The 19,657-nt window shown below is 39.3% G+C and overlaps 2 protein-coding genes across 2 annotated transcripts; one reads left to right on the forward strand and one right to left on the reverse strand.

The window, feature by feature from the left end:
* Nucleotides 1-340: 340 nt before the first annotated feature.
* LOC309966914 (histone H2A type 1-C) lies at nucleotides 341-7,886 on the reverse strand. Its single transcript, XM_082847356.1, has 2 exons — nucleotides 7,339-7,886; nucleotides 341-487 (listed from the first exon to the last, which is right to left on the reverse strand). Exon 1 carries the CDS (start codon nucleotides 7,844-7,846, stop codon nucleotides 7,454-7,456), a length of 393 nt encoding a protein of 130 aa, XP_082703482.1. The 5' UTR covers nucleotides 7,847-7,886; the 3' UTR covers nucleotides 341-487; nucleotides 7,339-7,453.
* Nucleotides 7,887-8,175: 289 nt separating this feature from the next.
* Nucleotides 8,176-8,590, forward strand: LOC309966948 (histone H2B type 1-C/E/F/G/I-like). The gene has a single exon (XM_082847405.1). The coding sequence runs from the start codon at nucleotides 8,182-8,184 to the stop codon at nucleotides 8,560-8,562; it is 381 nt and encodes a 126-aa protein (XP_082703531.1). The 5' UTR covers nucleotides 8,176-8,181; the 3' UTR covers nucleotides 8,563-8,590.
* Nucleotides 8,591-19,657: the final 11,067 nt, after the last annotated feature.

The following is a 19,657-nucleotide window of genomic DNA, read 5'->3' on the forward strand; positions in this document are numbered from 1 at the left end:
GAAAAGAGTAAGTGTATACAGTCTGCTATCTTTTAAGAATGAAAACTGGGGGAGATAAAACATGCGTTCATTCTTGACTCACATCAGCATGAATTAACAATAGGCAAATACACAAGGAAAATAGTTACCTAGGGAGAGTGGGGTAATCCAGTGAGGAGTGGATTCTCAACATATACCTTGTTATTTTGATTTGGCTGAACCCTGTGAATGTATTACTTATTCAAGAAATTAGGTACATTTTGTACTAAAGAGAGCTTCTCCACAATAATATTTACCACCCCTTCCCTTTTACTCTCCTTATCCCAAAGACACACAGTGCACACGAAGAAAGAAACCCAAGTAAGTTTTTAATAGGAAAAAATTGGCAGGTACAGAATCAATCAATGATGTCAGAACACAGATGCCAATCCATTTATTTCTGAGAATTGATGAGTTTGACAGACACTCTGGATCTAGGCATCTCTTCGTAGTGAGAAGCTTTTGAAACCTAAGGGGAGAGAAGAAACCAAAGTAAATGTATTTGGGAACTTCTTTCTTAACCTTCCTCAGCATATGCAGAAGAACTTACAAACCTCTTCCCTCAGAATGAGTTTGGTTCATTCTGTGTATCAGCCCGTTTCATTTCCTCATATACACACTCCCCATGGTAAGAGGACCCAGCCTCCCTGGGAAATGCTCTAATTTCGCTCTTCAGATAGGGTTGCCAGATTTGGCAAATAAAAATACAAGATGCCTAGTTAAATCTGAATTTCAGATAAACAACATCTTTTGTTGAATTATAGCATGTCTCATGCCATATTTGGGGGCATACTTATACTAAAACAATTACTTGTCACTTAATTGAAATTCAAATTTAACTGAGCATCCTATATTTTATCAGGCAACTGTATCCTCAGATGCTACCTGGACGGAGCTGGTTAAGTGCACTTGAACATGTTAGCCCAGAGGGACAAAAAGTACCTAGCCCGGTGTGCTACCAATAGAACTTTCTGCATTGACAGACATGTTCTACATCTATCCGTCCAATGTAGAAGCCACCAGCAACTTGAAATATGGTTAGTGCAACTGAGTACCTGAATTTTTAATTTTATTATTTTATTTAAATTTAAAATGTCACATGTGGCCAGTGGCCTATCTTGGACAAAGTAGCTCAAGTACTAGTCATGTATCTCCCTCCACATGTAGCAACTGGAATTTAAAACCGAATGGTGGCTAAAAAGGTACATCACCCGGAAATAAACCCACAAATCCCTGCAGCTTAGTGATTATTCCGTCTCTGTGCAGATATAAGTTCTGTTGCCAACACATTAATTCTGAGTATTCATTCTGAATATTTACTGAGGATGTGACATGCCAGGGAGTGGAGATGTATGATAGAATTTTTCAACAAACTTACCCTGTAGATGATCGTGTTAACTGTATAATCCAGCATTAGACTGTAAAAGCCACCAAGGTGCCCTATGTGCAGAGCAGGCATTGTAAGGGGATGAAACAGCATTGATTTGGTCACACACATCAGCTGTGTGACCCTTTTCCTTCCATGACTCTAAGCAAGCATTAGTAACCACAGACCCAGCAGGGTATTAAAGAGGATTCTTTTATACACGGTATCAGCCAGCAGAGAAGACAGGCCCTTAAAGGAAACTGAGCTTCCTGGGTCACTGAGGCTTATCAGGAGACATTAAGTCTGGTGAGGTTAGTGCAGAAACCTGGCAAAAGGTAGAGTGTGGAAAACAAATGGTGTATATGGTACTTCCAAATTTCACTGCGGTCCTGGTAGCTGCATAGGGCAGTAGGCAGTGCATTAACAATGGTTAGTGGGCATTTTTATACAGAAATTCAGATAACCATGTGCTTTCTGGGCTCTGAGAGGGCTTTTGGGGCTACAATATCCATTCCCTGGTTCATTCACCAGCGAGTTGAGCCCCAGGCCTTCTGTTAGATGTTAGGATGTCACAGACCAGGTCCCATTTCATGAAACAGAGAGTATAATGGGGAGAGGCAAACAACAAGGGAGCTGATAAATAAAATCTTAGAATGTATTTTAAAGAATCTCAACAAGATGATTGATAGAAAGTAACTTGGAGTGAGACGTGAGCAGAGGGAGGTTACTTATTTTTTTTATTTTTATTTTTTTTTGCGGTACGCGGGCCTCTCACTGTCGTGGCCTCTCCCGTTGCGGGGCACAGGCTCCGGACGTGCAGGCTCAGTGGCCCTGGCTCACGGGCCCAGCCGCTCCGCGGTATGTGGGTTCTTCCCGGACCGGGGCACGAACCCGTGTCCCCTGCATCGGCAGGCGGAGTCTCAACCACTGCGCCACCAGGGAAGCCCGGGAGATTACTTTTTTATTTTACTTTCTATACTTGAAGTTACAAACTTAATTCATGCTCCTTTTAACACTTTACACACATGTTTATACAGGTTAACAATCTCTCCTCATATAACCTCACATAATGGGGCTTTTATTTCTAGATGGTAGACACCCTCTCTTCCCTAGTTTCTACTATCTGTCTATCTATCTGTCTATCTATCTATCTGTCTATCTATCTGATATTGCTTTGCTTTATGAAAGGTTGTCTCTTAATAAATTTTAATATATATTGCCAGGAAATTTTCTCAAAAGATAATATGACTGTGGCACTCCTTCCTCATCCTCAGCATCCTAAGTATTATTGGTTTCAGTGGTTGTCTATCCATAGGTGAGAAATGCTATTCATTTGTTGCTATGATATGCATAACCTAACTTTTAGGAAGGTGAACAGTTCTATGTATTTTGGTTTGTTTTTTCTCATATGCACTGTCTATTTGAATTTCATAAAAGGTATAAAATATCCTGTTCAGTAATTTTTTTCTATTATTGTTTGCCCTTTTCTTAGCAGCTTGCAGGTCTTCCTTGTAAATTAAAGTCATTAACCTTTTGTGTATAATGTTTTACAAATCCTTTATCCCAATTTACTCCTTGTTTTCTACTCTTTTTATGGAATATTGCATCTTAAGTTTATTTTTGTCCTATGTGGTCTGTGTCCCTTCCTATATGGCATTTGTGTTTACTGCCTGGCTTAATAATGACACCTCCCCCTTAAAATATACACATACAAAACTGAAGTTATACAAAGTGTGTCCCTAAAATTTCATCTAGTGTTTGTATTTTATACTTAGCTCTTTAATCCATCTGGGTAGGTCTATTTCAGATAGGCCTGTCTGGAGAAGAGCTGAGAACACGCTCGCCAGAAGAAAAATCAGAGGATGGGCACTGCAGAGAAAGAGACCAACAGTACAAATGTCTTGAAGCAGCAAAGGGCTTGGCAGGTGGAAGAGAGATCAGTGTAGCTGGACAGGGAGATGGAGATGAAGTCAGGGAGGTGGGCAGAGGCCAGGGTGGTCATGGATGGCTCTTCAGATCATGGTAAGGAGTATGGTAAATTAATTAAGATATGTATTAAAGGTATAGGTGAAGTGACTTACAGATAGTTTGGATTTGTGGAGATGAAGGAATGGGAGCAAGGCTCATTCCTAGAATTTTTGCTCGAGTAAATGGACTTACAGTAATGTCATTTACTGAGCTGGGGAGGATTGGAGGGAATAACAGGCTTAGGAAGCATAATGTAAACTCTTGTGTCTTGAATGTATTTAGGTTGAGAGGTCTCTTAGGGCTTCAAGTGAAGGTGTCAAGTAGAAATTTGTATGCACACATTTGCATTTCAGGGAAGACAGCAGGACTGGAGATGTAAAATTGGAAGTTTATTGCATATAGACAGACTTTGAAACTACAGTACTGATAAAATCATCAAGGAGACAGAGTGAACAGGGGCTAGTACTGAGCTCCAAGGTTCTAAAATTTAGAGCATTTTCAGATAGAGCCATTTTGAGATAGATTTTGAATGCAAGGGCAATTTGTCATGGCGTAAAGTCAGGGCCTGTACTTTCAGCTCAGGCTATCACTGAGTACAGGAAAGAATAGACATGCTCAGCTGCTGCTGCCTGGTGCTGTGAGAGTGAGGAATGTGGTAAAAGTTTAAGCTCCAACTGGCAGACAAGCAACATACAGCAGAGACCCCGAAACTTACACACTTGATTCTTTCAGAAAGAACCTCAACTATAAGTAACATGTGTAAGTCTAAGTCTTAACAGATGCTTGTTCTATCCCCCTGCCTAAACTACAACTTAACTAACAACTGTAATCTAATTAAGTCCAATGAATTTCTGATATTTTTTTCAATATGACTACATTAATTCCATGTCCTAGAATTCGTTTTATTTTAAAGTATACATGTTACGTTCCAAATTCTTTTGGTGTTATAATGATTATACTTATTGAGTTTTTTCATAAATTTGTCTACTTATTAATGATACAGTCTTATGGGTATAAATATAGACTATAATCTGCCTTTTGGTAGATCTCCTGGTGATGCTAATCTTATTTTGCTACAAGATCAAGGTACTGAAATAAAATAGAGAGGGAAGAATACTGGGGCTACATGTGAGCCCTTATTCTCCAGGACCCTTGAGGCATGGTAGATGGAGACCTACTCAAGGGCTGGAAACCAACTAAAGCTACTGAGAGTTTATTGCCTACTAGAGAATTTTCCCAAGTGGTAACTAGGGCTTTTGGATATAAACAGTGACATTTCAAAGTAGGAGGTAAAGAACTATGTTGGAGAGGGGAAGCTAGGCCAGAGCTGTGAGGAATGTCCTCTGCTTGGGGAATAGCCTCTTAGCAGTACCTCTTAGGTAAGAGGTTATCAATTGGCACCTTCTGTGTTTCTTTGAAGCTCCCAAAATAAGTTGCCAATGCAAATTGGATTTTTCAGAAGGGATTTTCTACTGGTAAGAGAAGATATTATTAGCAGCCTTTAGTCTGGCATGTAATTAATGTCTCCTCTGGTAATAAACTGACCCTCTAGAACAAAGTACTTCCTGATGGCCCAGCCACTGACTCAGCTCAACATTTACTCAATGTGGCCCAGCCACTGACACAGCTCAACATTTACTCAATGTCCAATTATCAAGTGTTTATTGTATGCCAGGGTCTATGCTGACTATCAACAATTTAACAAGATGTGGTCCTTGACTTTAAGGAGGTCTCAATGAAACACACAAAATTAACACGATGTATCATTCACTCTTAAGTAATCCAATACAAAGTTTTGTTATTGGAGCCCAGAGGGGAGAATTCAAGTCCTCGCTAACTCCTTTCTTCACCTACCACAATAAATTAGTTTATCAAGTCCTTTGGTTCTTTTTTTTTTTTCCTTTGGTTCTTTACTAAACCATCTCCCCACTTGTCCCCTTGTTTCACTTGTCACATACTAAATCAAAAGTGTATTGGTTAACACGAAAATATGTGGCTAGCACACTGTCAGGATTTACCTCCCTCCCTTATGCAGATTCCAGGGAGATTACCTCTCCTCCTTCTCTTAAATTTTTCAGAGTTTAGGATACAATTAGTAACATTCTGGTATGTGGGCAAAGTTAAATCCATTATGTATTGAATTTTTACTCCTTTCATTATTCTGACAACCTCTTAGGGAGCAGTTGGTTATAAAATTGCCAGTGGTTAGAAGTACTGACTTCCTGACCTTGGGGCTTAGACAAGTTTTTTATGCTGTCTTCCTGTCTCTTCATCTTTAAAATTGGGATAGGAATAGTACTTATCTCTCAGATTGTTGGGTTAAATTAATATGCTGGAAGCATGTTGACACACAGTAAGTGCTTACTAAGTGTTGGCCATTACTCGAGCACCCCGCGTTCTAATCTCAGAACCCACACTGCTGAATCCACTCTTTTCATCACAAGACAAGCAAAGGCATACAGGAAGAAATGGACGCAGGGAGAAGTTAAGCACCTAGCCCAAGGTCACCCACCTAGTTAAGTGTTGGAGCTGGGTTCAAAGGCAACCTGGAAAGTCAATGAAAAGTATCCCAAGGCTTATATAAAGCAATTGCAACCTAAGGATCCAAGTTCTCCAACATACAAGAAATGCTGGGCGTAAAAAACCCGGTCCTCTCAGTGGACCCCTACCTGAAATGCTGTGAGGCCGGACCTTCCCCAAACTGATTTTCATTCCGGCTATCTTTAAAAATTAAGGAAATTCTAACGTGCGGCCATCAAGGTGCTCACTTCTTTTTCCGCCTATTTGCCTTCACCAAACACCCAGACCCTCTAGCCCCGGTTCTTTGGCTGGTAGTTTCAAGGCCGGGGTGGGGGTGGGGGGTAGGGGGATGCGCGGGAGGAGGGCAAGAGAGGGATGGAGGCTGCCTCAAGACCGCAAAGTGTCTGTGCCAACATGAGAATGAGAAAAGTGCGTTCACGGGAACCAGCTTCTGTTTAGATTCTCTTTCCCCACACACTCGGATCTGAATGCTCCAAAAGAACTGATGCCACGCAAAATGCTTCAGTGAAGCGCCAGAGATGTTTGAATGAGGGTGCGTCTCCCTGGGCCGCACAGGTCCCAAGTTTTGGCCTACTCAGCCTCCTTGCCTACTCATCCAAGGACAAACTGAGTCATGCAGAAGAAATGTTTACTCGATGAGACTCAATCCCGGAAAATAGGATCCTAGGAATTTTTGCACAGTACCAGATCGACACTTTTGGGTTGGAGCAGCTAATTTACCAGATCCCTAGTAGTTAACTATTTTAGGGAGGCCTGCAGCCCTACTCTATCCCTTTTGGGGCTGCGTTAGGGACCTAGGCGTTTGAACCTCTATTAACTATAGTTCGTTGAATGTCAGGCACTAATCTAGGTTACGGGTGTTAAGCGGTTTGTCAAAAGAAAAAAAAAAAATCAATGGAAACACCATCACTCTATCCCTAATTTACATACAACAAAACTACCAGGTTAGAAATTGGCCCCAAATCTCACAATTTGTAAATGTGGGGAGAAGCCACAATTAGAGTCTAGATTCAGTCTGTTCTAAGCTACCATTATGTTAACTCCACGTAATCAATTTTTCAAAAGCCCCTTTCAGTACGTGGTAAATTTCAGATACGTTGAAAGTTAGCGAGAGCAGAGAGTCTAACTCCCTTGCGGGATTAGGAAAGACGGGTTGTCTGCAGCCTAGAACGAGGCGTCTAAGAGGTTCTGGCCATTTCACTCGGCATGTTCATTTGAGACCACCGTATATCCACCCCTGCAGTTAAACCGTGCTTAGGCTTTACTGACTAAAGGCAGATCACTCGACTGTCTGAAATGCCTAACCACTTCGTGGATCATTAGACCTTAACCGATTTACCGCGTTCTGCAGAGAGGCAGATTTCTAGTAACAATGAGAGCCTTTTCTAAAGATTTAGAGAGATTTTTCTTCCATTTCTTGTTATCTTGGATAAAAATTCACTTACCTTCCTTTTTCTTTAATATTCCAAGTGGTGTTAGCTCTTCCCTTGAAACAGTGGGGGGCTCTGAAAAGAGCCTTTGGGTTTGAAAGCACTTCCGGAAACTCAAATCCCTGTCAAATCACTTGCCCTTGGCCTTGTGATGGCTCTCGGTCTTCTTAGGCAACAGCACCGCCTGGATGTTCGGCAAGACCCCGCCCTGAGCGATGGTCACGCGGCCCAACAGTTTGTTAAGCTCCTCATCGTTGCGGATGGCCAGCTGCAGGTGGCGTGGGATGATGCGAGTCTTCTTGTTGTCGCGCGCCGCATTACCAGCCAACTCCAGTATCTCAGCCGTCAAGTACTCCAATACCGCTGCCAAATACACCGGCGCGCCAGCCCCGACTCGCTCAGCGTAGTTGCCCTTACGAAGTAGGCGATGCACTCTGCCCACGGGAAACTGGAGACCGGCCCGCGAAGAGCGAGACTTCGCTTTAGCCCGAGCCTTACCACCTTGCTTGCCACGTCCAGACATCGCAAAATAAACAGAAAAGAAACAAACAAAAAAAGAGTACTTCTCAGAACAAACCAAGTCTGAAAGCAGATAGAACACTGCTGCTTTTATAGGCATTTCCTGGGGAGTAAATCCGATTGTCTGATTGGTTAGTACCAAGAGTCACCTAAGTAGCCAATAGAAAAGCTTTATTTCCATACCTCATTTACATAGTTCTGCCCATAGATGACAGCCTTGCTGTTTGTCTTCCAATTAACTAAGACGCAGTCTGCATCCTTCATTAGCATAAAGGCCCTATAAATAGCAGAAATCCTCTGTCTACTTTCATTTTATTTTTCGTGTTTTGAGGTTTTAAAATGCCAGAGTCAGCCAAGTCCGTTCCTGCCCCGAAGAAGGGCTCTAAGAAGGCAGTGACCAAGGCGCAGAAGAAGGATGGCAAGAAGCGCAAGCGCAGCCGCAAGGAGAGTTATTCTGTGTACGTGTACAAGGTGCTGAAGCAGGTCCACCCGGACACCGGCATCTCGTCCAAGGCAATGGGCATCATGAACTCGTTCGTCAACGACATCTTCGAGCGCATTGCGGGCGAGGCGTCGCGCCTGGCGCATTATAACAAGCGCTCGACCATCACTTCCAGGGAGATCCAAACGGCCGTGCGCCTGCTGCTGCCCGGGGAGCTGGCCAAGCACGCCGTGTCTGAGGGCACCAAGGCTGTCACCAAGTACACTAGCTCCAAGTAAACTTGCCAAGTAAGCGTCTTTACACCTAACCCCAAAGGCTCTTTTAAGAGCCACCCACATGTCCACAAAGAGAGTTGTAACCTGCTGCTTATTTTCTATAAATTGAAGTTTGGCCAAAAGTACTGTGCATTAATTAGAAGACAAAGGTAGAGAAATTTGTAAGTCCTATTAACGGGTCTAAGGAATGACAAGTGAAGCTGTTAAAAGCACTGTCAGGTTGTTGGGTTTTGGCATTGTTGTGTCAAATGTTATCCATTACCCGTTGCAATTAGGGGGTCACCGCAAGTATAAAGTCAGCTATTTTTTGAGTCCCAGTGATCAATGTACTGTAATTGACCTACAGCTATCTGAACATGAAAATTAACTGCGTAGGTGGCTGGAGGTTTGTAATACGTAGTCGGGGTTGACGAACTGCTTTAAGAGATGCTTGCAACTTGGCAAGTTTCCATGGAGGTTGAACCGAGGGCTGGCACCGAAAGGCGGGGAAACTAGGCGGGAAGAGAAAGGAGGCTATTGCACTTGGCATACAAAGTCTCTAGGAGAGAACCTTCCCAAACCAGGTAGTCGTGCGGCGGGGAGGGGGGGGGTGGGGGGGGAGCTGGCAAGTTCCACCTTCCCTTAAGCAGTTTAATCTTTATTCCAGGGGAAGATTTTAAGGTGAAAGAAACGCATTTTCCATTAATTTATCCAAGTCTAGAACACATTTTCAGCACCTAGGAGTAAACTTTGCTTTCTCTGTAAAAAAGTGGGAAACTACAGGAATAAAATTTATGTTACAAGGAAAACAGGTTTTTTTGTTGTTGTTTAACGATTTGAGGTAAGATACAATGTGATTTAGATTACTTAACATTAAGACCCCGTGATTCTAAATGTGCAGTTTTCTTTGATCCTGGGAAAAATACTAAGGCCTGTCTGGCGCTAGACAGGCGTCCATTGGAACACGGCTCCACAGTTACTGGCTGCCTAACCTGGAAGTTACCTGAGAAATGAGGTGCAGCCCTGGCTTAATTAAGGTAGAAGTGCAAATATAGGACAATGGCACATGCTTATCACACAAGCTCTTCAGCCAAACTATAAAGTTTCCCAAGTCCTTCAACAACTGAAATTGGATTTTTTTCTATACCCCTAGTGAGCCTGCGCAAGGACTGATGATCCAAATCAGACTAACGTCTCCTCACTGCCAACTGATCAGTTTACCCCAAAAATGTGCAAACATTCACTATCCCAGGCTGACTACAAGGTTTTGTTTTGTTTTTGTTTTCTCCTTCTCTTCCCCTCTTTTCCTCACATATAAATTCTGGTTTGCCTTTGTTGGATGAAATAACAACTATTGCTTGATTTCTCTTCAATACAAGAGCAGGCTGCCTAATCATTAACACCTTGGACCATTTATTTCTGAAGATTCCACCAAGACATTGTTTACCTGAGCCCTACCTTAGGAATCAATAGAAAAGTGAACTGAAAATGTACCTTGTCTAGCCCTGGGCACTTTGAGTTTTCTGTTCATCTTCCCTTGGCTCTTGTATGCTAAAATTTATTTTTGCCCATGTCTGCTTCTTATTTTGGTTCTTAGATTGTACTTTGTCGATTGGATACACATTAGTGGTTTTATCGCTAGATCATTAATTAGTTGGTGGCAGAGGACAGGGTATCTGGAATCTGTTCATTTGTTCATCTTTTTTGGGTTGTTTGTGTTTGTCTGAGGATTCTGGTCATCTCTGGCATTTGAGAACACAGGACGAGGAAGTTGGTGTTTTTCTTTCTGGCCTTTGATGGGATCCACTGTGTTTCGTGTTTTGTGTTTGTATACTGTGGGTTCTTTTCACTAAAAATCAGAGTTTCTTTCTCCCTTTCAAAACTGTCTGTTATCGTGATTACTCAGTATGAGTCCAAATAATTGTCAGTATCTGCAAAAATAACATTCCTGCTTCAAAGATAAATGAATATAAAATGGCCGCCTAAAACTTTTAACTTTAATAAAGCGTTAGACCTAACAGGAGACTTAAGACAAGAAAGAAAACAAGGAAACAGCATCTCCAGCCTACAATTGGCCTGTCTCTTGCTATGCCGAAGCCTCTAAAGTTTATTATTCAATAATTCCAAAAAAATATTGTCCCTTCTTGCTCTTTAAGTAAGGTCAGAGAGGAGAGAGAAGAAATATGTCATTATAAATAAAGCTATTGAGTCAGAAAAAAGAGAGGGCTTCCAATACCTGTATAGAACAAACATTAAATAGTTTATTAACCTTAATGAGTTCATTGTGAGGGATATGGCACTGGAAACTAGAATTTGCTACCAAACTTAGAAGGATATCAGAGAATTTACTCATATTCCCAGCAGTGGTGTACCCTGAGGGATCTCTGATCTTAATCACATTTGTTTCTTTAACTGATCAACATACTTAAATCTTGGTTGCTTTTAAATTAAATCTCTTTAAGTTTTGTTCCAGTTTCACAATTAGCTCCTCTAACTTGTACAATGATTGAGAATATTTTCTGCTTTATGAATACAAATAATTTTGAGCAAATTATCTACCTCAGCAGAAAATTTTAAAAGTTATAATGTAAACTTAAATAGCTTATATAAAGACTAAAAAACATACATCAATTTAAAATAAGAGCAAAATCAAATTCTCCAGATGCTTTAAACGTGCTACCTCTTTAAGTTGTAACTCAGACAGAAAAGAAAGTTTAACTGAATTTAATTAGTGGTCTTCGTTATCACATTACAAGATAAGAAACAAAACAGAACTACTCCATTATTTTTGAACAACTTAAATATTTTAATACATGGCATGTAATTCTATAGGAAATTTAAAAATCACATATTTCTAATCAAGTTAACCCTTTGGATAAATTTGCTGGCTTAACAATTCTGCCTTACAAACTGGCTCTACATCTTTTTCTTTATTATTGTTATAATGTAAGAATAATGTTAGTATAGTATTCTAGTTTACACAAGTTATTTTCTTTAAAAAAAAAACTAAGTTAAAATTACTAAATTTCTTTAACTCTACTGATTAGTTGAGTTATCATCACTTTATTTAAAATTTTACATTACGTAAATTATGCATTGAACTAAATTATCACAAAATAGTGATAAGGTAGATAGGTAATGTCATTTTTAAAATGGAATTAATTTTTCTAATGTTACAAATCATAAGGACTCATTGTGTCAGCTTAAATACTGAGTTCAAAGTCTATAGATAACTTTAAAAATTTAGATAAATATTAAATTGGGTAAATTAAATAAGTTGGAGTGTACAAAATACACATCACTAAAAACAGATCTATGCAAGTCTTTTATTTTCACACAGTTGAGAATGACCATAGATTAACAGGTTAGAGAACATATAGATGCCGTAGGAGAATAGAAATAGCTATGCTTGTTTTTGCTACTTTAAATTTGTAGAAGGGATATGTAAAGTGTATATGTGGGCCCAGAGGACAAGGCAGGTTTTGGATGGCCTCCTGGTTTCCTTATGCCTATGAGGGAACACAGTTGCCTGTTTTTCTAAAGGGCTGTCGTTAATACAAACAGCTCTGACTCTACCAAGTACTATAGCTGCAGAGAAACACAAATATGTACACAAGCAATGGCTATGTTTGGTCTGTTTATTTATTAGAAAGTTGTTACTGTTCATTAATGTAGTAAATTCAATTTTATATGTATTGTCTTATTTATGCTGACAAGGTAATAATACTTTAGAGCTGCCATTAAAGACTGAATTTATAACTATATTAATTTATCAACCACCCCTCAATAAAAATTGACTATCCAAATCTCTCATCTCTCTGTAGCCCAACCACCTCCAGACTTCATGGTCATGTAACAAAAAATAACTCCAACACAAGCACAAACTAGTTCAAGTTTTACAAAGATGTTGATTATCTCAAAAACTTGGCAAGTGATTGAATCTTGCTATATAACCAATTAGTACAAATTGAAAAACAATAAAGGTGGGACCGTGCTTCAACCATATCTAAAAACCACAGCATTAACAAATCAATTTCATGTTATTGTTTTGAAATATATGGATCTTTTTTGCCACCTGGGAATACTTGTAATAGTTTTAAATAATATAAAATGAGATCATGGATAAAATATAAAGCTATTCTTATCAGAACATATCAATCTATATCACCCCCTAACTGCTGAGAAGATAATACAAATAAAGTAAAATTCCCAAAAGAACATAAACTTACTGTGCCAAAATTTTACTTCTAACCTTAATAATAATGATAATATGACCTACATCTAAATATTCCCATAAATTCTCATCATTTGAAATTGTACCACAAGATCCATGTGACTTGTCTTTTCTTCTCTTTTGACATTTTCAGGTGTCAGATATTATCTAAAACTAATGTAGGCTACACTGTCATATATACAACAAATGCAATCTACATTTCAAAAAAAGCCTTCAACAGACACACCTCTACATAATATACAATTAAAGATTGTATTAAAAGAGACTCCCCAAAGTGTCAACTTTTAACAATGCTAGAAAAGGCCATTTCCAGTATTTTTAACTACAAATGTTGTAGTTCAGGACAAATGGATTTCTTTTTTTTTTCACAGCATAAACATGTTTAGAATCCTACCACTTGGATGTACACTCTCATTGGAAAGCCAATCGTGACACATTAAAAGATTTCCAGAATTTTGGAAGTAGGAAGCGTCCTCCTAAGGTTCTACAGATCAAGATGAGATCTAGAATAGATAGCTTTTTCCTTCTCCTTCCCGTTGTGTTATTCTTTGTCCTTTTCTCCATTACCAGTTTTTCCAATGATTAGATCTCAGATTTGTTCTTCTCAAGTATTAGAAAAAAATTAAAAATCCTCAGAGCCTAGCCCTCTATCTATACCTTGACTAAAAGTTCCTGAACCAAAGAATGTGTACTACATAATTTATTTCTGAGTATGGCTCAAATTAGAGTTACAACTGTGGTTAGGAAAAATGACACTTATTTAACTTAAATCCATCAAGGTAATCTTTGAGGCCTGTTCTTCTAATTAAGACATGCCAATTAAGTACTTGAAGATAATAGAGGTTTCAAATATTTCTTATTATGTTTGTGATTGTCCTCATAACGTTTTTGTCTTCCTCCTCCTCCTGCATCTAATATGCAGATGACTAATATGCAGATGACTAAGTGTAATGTTATGACTAATATGCAGATGACTAAGACTAAGACTAAAACCCGCTACTCTATTATGAGAGTCTTGACCAAAGTGGCGAAGTTGAGAGACTCTGATGCCAGAAATGGTGAAGATATGACCTACCTAAGATGGAAATGCTGACTGAGAGTCAGTGGACCATATTATACAGAGGCAGCCTGTCACATATTCTTCACAGCCAATCTTGAGAGTTTTTAAACAATCACTATTTTTCTTTTTTTTAAATCCTCTTTGGTCTGTGTAAGAACAGATTGTCCACACTGAACTCTTTCCTACTGAAAATAATGTACAAACATGATATCCTGTTCCTAGACTGTCCAAGGGTATTTCCTCCCCTCTTTCTCTTTCATAGTCATCTTTTTTGACTTGGATGAAATCAATCTATTGCTTGGCATACCTTATACACAAGTTAACAGTGTGCTAATAATTAACTAAATGTCTTTGAGTTACTGTTTGACAAACGTAGTACTCTGAGCCTGTGGGGTGATAGTAATTACCTACTTGAGAAGATGGGATGAGGATTAAATGAAATAGAAAATATAAAATATTTGTCCTAGAAATGGTATGGATGCCAGTAAAATGGCTGCACAGCATTGCTCCCTGTTGACAGAAGTGTAGCCCCTGGAGATAAAACCTCCCGATTTGACGCTCAGCTTGCCACCTATTAGCTGTGAGACTGATGCAAGTCATTAATCTCTCTGTGCCTCTTCTATATCTTGAGGATGACGGTAATAGCACCTACCTTCTAGATGTTTGTGATGATCAAAGACCTTTAATGCATAGAACACACTTTGAAGGGTGCCTGGTACATGGTAGGTACTCAGTTGTTGTGTGATGTTTGACAAGTTTCATTTATAACCTTCTTTATGCCCTAAAGGGAACTAAGGCAGCTTGTGACTGAAGACCTCAGTCGGTAGGAGCTGGTCTTTCTTAAATGATAGGAATTTCACAAGTGATATAAAAAGATTGCCAACGGATTCCTTTGCATTTACCTTGGTCCAACAGGTTGACAGAAAATGCATTATTTTTCCCACGCTTGTACTTAATTAGCTCTCTAGGCGTATACCTAAGGACATGATAGCTATCACTTGTCTTGAAACGTCCAGATTTCGAAGGGTGTGTAGATTCAGTACTTTGCAGTCTAACAGTCCTAAATTTAAAAGGTATTAAAAATTATTTAGCTTTTCCAAAATTTCACCCTGTGCAATCCTGGATGACTAAGCGTAAAATTAATTGGGCCAAATACACAGTTGCCTTTGACCTTGCCAGCAAGACGTTCTAGGCTCTGACTAAATTCTCTGGACTCTGAAAATCAGCTTGACATATCTTCAAGTACTATGGGTTTATTATAAATTAGGAAAAAGTGAGTAAATTTGGAGAATCAACCACTTTCTTATTGTCCCACCTCAGTTCTGAGGAAGGAAAATGAAACTTTGGTTTGCTCATTTAAAGACTTACATAACCTTATCATCCAGTGAGCAATTTGTATAGTAATTAATGGAAAGAGCTGGTTTCATCTTGCTATGGGTATTCATGGTATTAGATCTCCCCAGCTGCAGGCTCCAAGGGATGAAGGAACAGAAATGATGGGACTTGTCTCATTCTATGAGGAGACTGATATACTTAGAGGAGGCAACACTGGGGTAAAACCTTGACTTCATCACTTATAGCTCTAAACTTGTCTTCTGACAAGATCGAGCTCTCCAACAGTAAAAGAATTGGCTTCAAAAGCAATAAGGAAGAAACTTTGTTCTCATTTTCTTTTCTCTCTCCTCTCCTCCCCTCCTCCCTTCTTTTCTTTTCTTTTTTTCCTTTATTTTCTTTTCACTTTTTTTTTCCTACTATAATTGGCCCAAACTCAGCTGTAGGACAGGATATAAAAATATCAAAGATTAAAATGTGCCTGTTTTGGGACTCCCCTGGTGGTCCAGTGGTTAAGACTTCACCTTCCAATGCAGGGGGTGTCGGTTCGATCCCTGGTCAGGGAGCTAAGATCCCACATGCCTCATGGCCAAAAAAACAAAACAAGAGACAGAAGCAATATTGTAACAAATTCAATAAAGACTTTAAAAAATGGTCCACATTAAAAAAAAATGTGCTCCTTTTATTGTTAGATTTGCTTAAACAATTGAAGTGTTAGATGCTGGTCACTAGATTTTTAAACACATGCATTTGGGCTTTAATGCACTGAAATACATATATTTTAAAAAATTGAAATAAATAAACAAATACGATTGTGTGTTTAAGAATTCTACAGAGAAGATGCAAGTTCTGAGATCTTGAATGGAAGAAAGGCTGCTAGTCTCAAAGGTGGGTCAAGGGTACTCAGCAAGCACTAGGGTAAGAGCTTTTTGGAGGTTTTGGAAAGTGCTTGGCCTCCCTGATTCTAAGCATCAGAGACTGAGCCTGGCTGCATCGATTCTAGACATAAATAATGCTGAGTGGATTGGAATTGTTTTTCCTATATACATTTTTTATAAGTTTTTTTTTTTTAGAGCAGTTTTAGGTTTACAACAAAATTGAGAGGGAGGTACGGAGATTCCTCAAATACTCCCTACACCCACACACCCACACATGCATAGCCTTTCGCATTACCAGCATCACTCACCAGAATGGTACTTTTTTTTTTTTTTTTAAACCAAGGATGAACCTATATTGACACAGTATAATCACGCAAAGTCCATAGTTGACCTTAGGGTTCATTCTTGATGTTGTACATTCTATGAGTTTGGTCAAATGTATAATGACTTATATTCATTGTTATAACATCATACAGAATTTTTTACTTTCCTAAAATGATCAGAAATTTTAATAAGCTGGAAATGAGGGGAAGGGGCTCTGGGGTCTTTATCCTTCTCACATGTGAGCTGGGGCATCATGGATGGTCTGGAATGGGTTTGAAAGAGCTGTATCTTCCTTTAGGATACTCCAAAGACCTGAAACACGGTTTGACGGACTCTTCCCCTGCCCGCTGTCTGCGGCCTCTTTCTCTCATGTTCTGTACTGCAGCCAGATTTGCATGCACTCTGCTTTTCCTGGTTTTCATCCTCCCATATATGCTGGAACTCGTCTTTGATATTTTCACCACAGAGGGAATGAAGACAGAGTTTTGGGATGGTCTAAGGAGGGGATTTCTGCCCTTTCTCCTCTGGTCCTAAGGACCACCTTCTGGTGCTTGTTCCTCCAGTTATCTTCAGTGACTGTCTCCTTGGAAAAGGACAAAGTCACTATCCTCTTGGAGCTTACATCTCAGCTGGGGAAGAGAGACAACAAACAATCGTTACTATGAGTAATTACATAGAATATGAGAAAGGAATAAATGCTATGGAAAGGGAAAATGGAAAACAGGAAAAGGGGGGATCAAGAGGGGTGGTAGATATAATTTGCACATTAGCACTAATTAAAATGCTTAATATAACAAGAGTAGCTAACACTAGTGTAGCACTTAGTATGGGCCAGGTACTGTTCTGAGTGCTTTACACTATTAACTCAATTTATTCTCAGACAATAAAATGTTAGTTGGAAAGCACATACAAAACTCTTGGAGGAAGACCCAGCAATGAAGAAAAGAAGAGAAATCAAAGCCCTATTGGTTCTACCTTGAGTACTTGTCCCTCTTTTTCTAGCACCACCATCACTGCCCTCATTCTGGGCGTGAGCTGGTGAGAAGAGCTGTGCTTCCCTCCAGCACAGTCCTTCAATCTGGTGCATTTTCAACAGTGTTTAAGATAACACGTGCCACTTGCAATTGTTAAGGCTGCTACATCTGAAGCAACAGTGAGTTTGTTAAACTACTGGAACATCAGAGATCACACCATGAGTCAGCAGAGGTGGTCAATGGTTTGTGTGGGAGACTGTGGCCTTCACCAGCTAAAGAGAGGACTGCTTCCCCCTTGCCCACCCGCCACTACCACCAGAATCTGCTTCCAGGCAGAGCTTTCTCAAAACTTAAATAGCTATGTAACTGTGACTACATTTTTACAAGCACACGCAAACCATGTAGAAAGAACCTCTCTCTGTAAAGTGGAGTGATGGCCTGAGTGTAAGCTGTGTCAAGCGTGGCTTATAATTACGAGTATTCATATTACCCAAACGTGCGACCAATTTTCACAGAAACCCATATGTCCCCGCCCCACTAATGTGTCATCCCACAGGTAGTAAAGAGGACTCCTTAGTAAGCAAACCCTATTTCCTTGCACTGAATTTGGACACCAAGAGAGCATAAAATTAGGTTTGCCTCTGCCTACCTGTGAAGAAGGGTTGGAAAAATGCATTTCAAAACAACCCAGGAAAGAGACTAAGCATTTATTTGGGTACATTTCCATTAGATGTTTGATTTGGTTTATTTGAAAGTGGGGAATGATTTCATCTGCCAGCAGCCCAGAGAGATGAGCATGTGAGAGAAGGGAGGCTTCTGGGAACTGTTAAAACTGCTTCATGTGGGAATAACAAGCTTGAACTCTTCAACCTGTCGTCATGCAAGGGCCTTCCTCATCCTTCACAACCGGTTCTACAAGGCTCACCCCCAAGCACCTCACCCTAGACAATCCCCACCACCTGGCCTTTGTCACTATGTCTCCTTTGTGAAAAGCCCTAATACCCTTTCCTCACCTGACAAATTCCTACCCGCCCTTCAAGACATAGCTCAAATGTAATTTATAGGACACTGACTAGATCATGCTCATCTTTTATTTACAAGTGCACGTAGACTCAAATGCTAGAGGGTGTGGTTTTACTGTAGAGGATGGTTCACCATCCAACAGCTGTGCCATCTGGGAAACTCAGTCTCTCTGAGCCTTAATTTCCTCATGTATAAAGCAGGGAGGACCATCATACGTACCTCAGAAGGTTGTTGCAAGATTAAATGCATTGGTATCTAAAGTGCTTAGAGCACTGCCTGGCACAGAACAAACACCAATGAACATTAGCCATCGCCATTATTACTGTTCTCAGAATCAAGTACAATTTCGGATATTTGATGAATTATAGAAGTGAATTAATCAATCAATCTCTCTTTTTACAGGAGCAGCAAATGGGCTTTAGAAATGTATTTTCTCACCACTGGTCACTGCTGGACACTGTTGCATCTCACAAATAAGTCAATGAAAATGATACTAGAAGAAGATAAAAGGAGGTATTTTTAACAATCACGGAAGGATCAATAAGAACTTGGCTAAAACATTTATTTTGAGTATAAAAATATTAAATGATAATTGCAGAAATTTGTAAGAAGAGAAATATATAACAAAGAAAATTAAAATAAATCTTAGTATCTCTTTTCTATATGTATATAAGAATATGAACATATATATGAGATCCATCTCTAATAAGTATATATCATATATAAAGCAAATTTAGGTATCATGCTACATATACACAGCTAATTTTCTAGGTAACGTGCCTAGAAATGCACATTTTTTATAGATGTATGATTACTTATTAATTAGTCCTCTGTTACTGGCTATTTAGAAGGAGTTCCATTTTTATGCATTATAAATCATACAGATCACACTTCTTTTTACATAAATCTTTGTTTAAATATTTGATTATTTCCTTGGGACGGACTTCTAGAAGTAGAAATCCTAAATCACAGGGTAAAACCATTTTTTAAGGCCCTTAAAGTATACGTTCATCAAATTGCTATTCAGAAGGACCATGCCAACTTATAACACCAACATAATACAATAATTCCTATTTTACGGCAGTCATATTTACTGAGAATATTTTTTAAACACTTAATCAGATAGACCAAAAAAATATTGAAATGTAATTTCCTTCATTATGAGTGAAGGTAGTTTTTTCCCCATATTTTTATTAGCCATGATCCCATAAGAAATAAACTGCTGCAAAACAATGAACAGGATTGCAACAGTTCCACGGGAAAGCACTCTGTAAAGAATAAGTAGGATCTTAGG

Source organism: Leucopleurus acutus (genome assembly GCF_964270905.1).
Source record: "Leucopleurus acutus genome assembly, chromosome: 10".
NCBI classification, from domain to species: domain Eukaryota; kingdom Metazoa; phylum Chordata; class Mammalia; order Artiodactyla; family Delphinidae; genus Leucopleurus; species Leucopleurus acutus.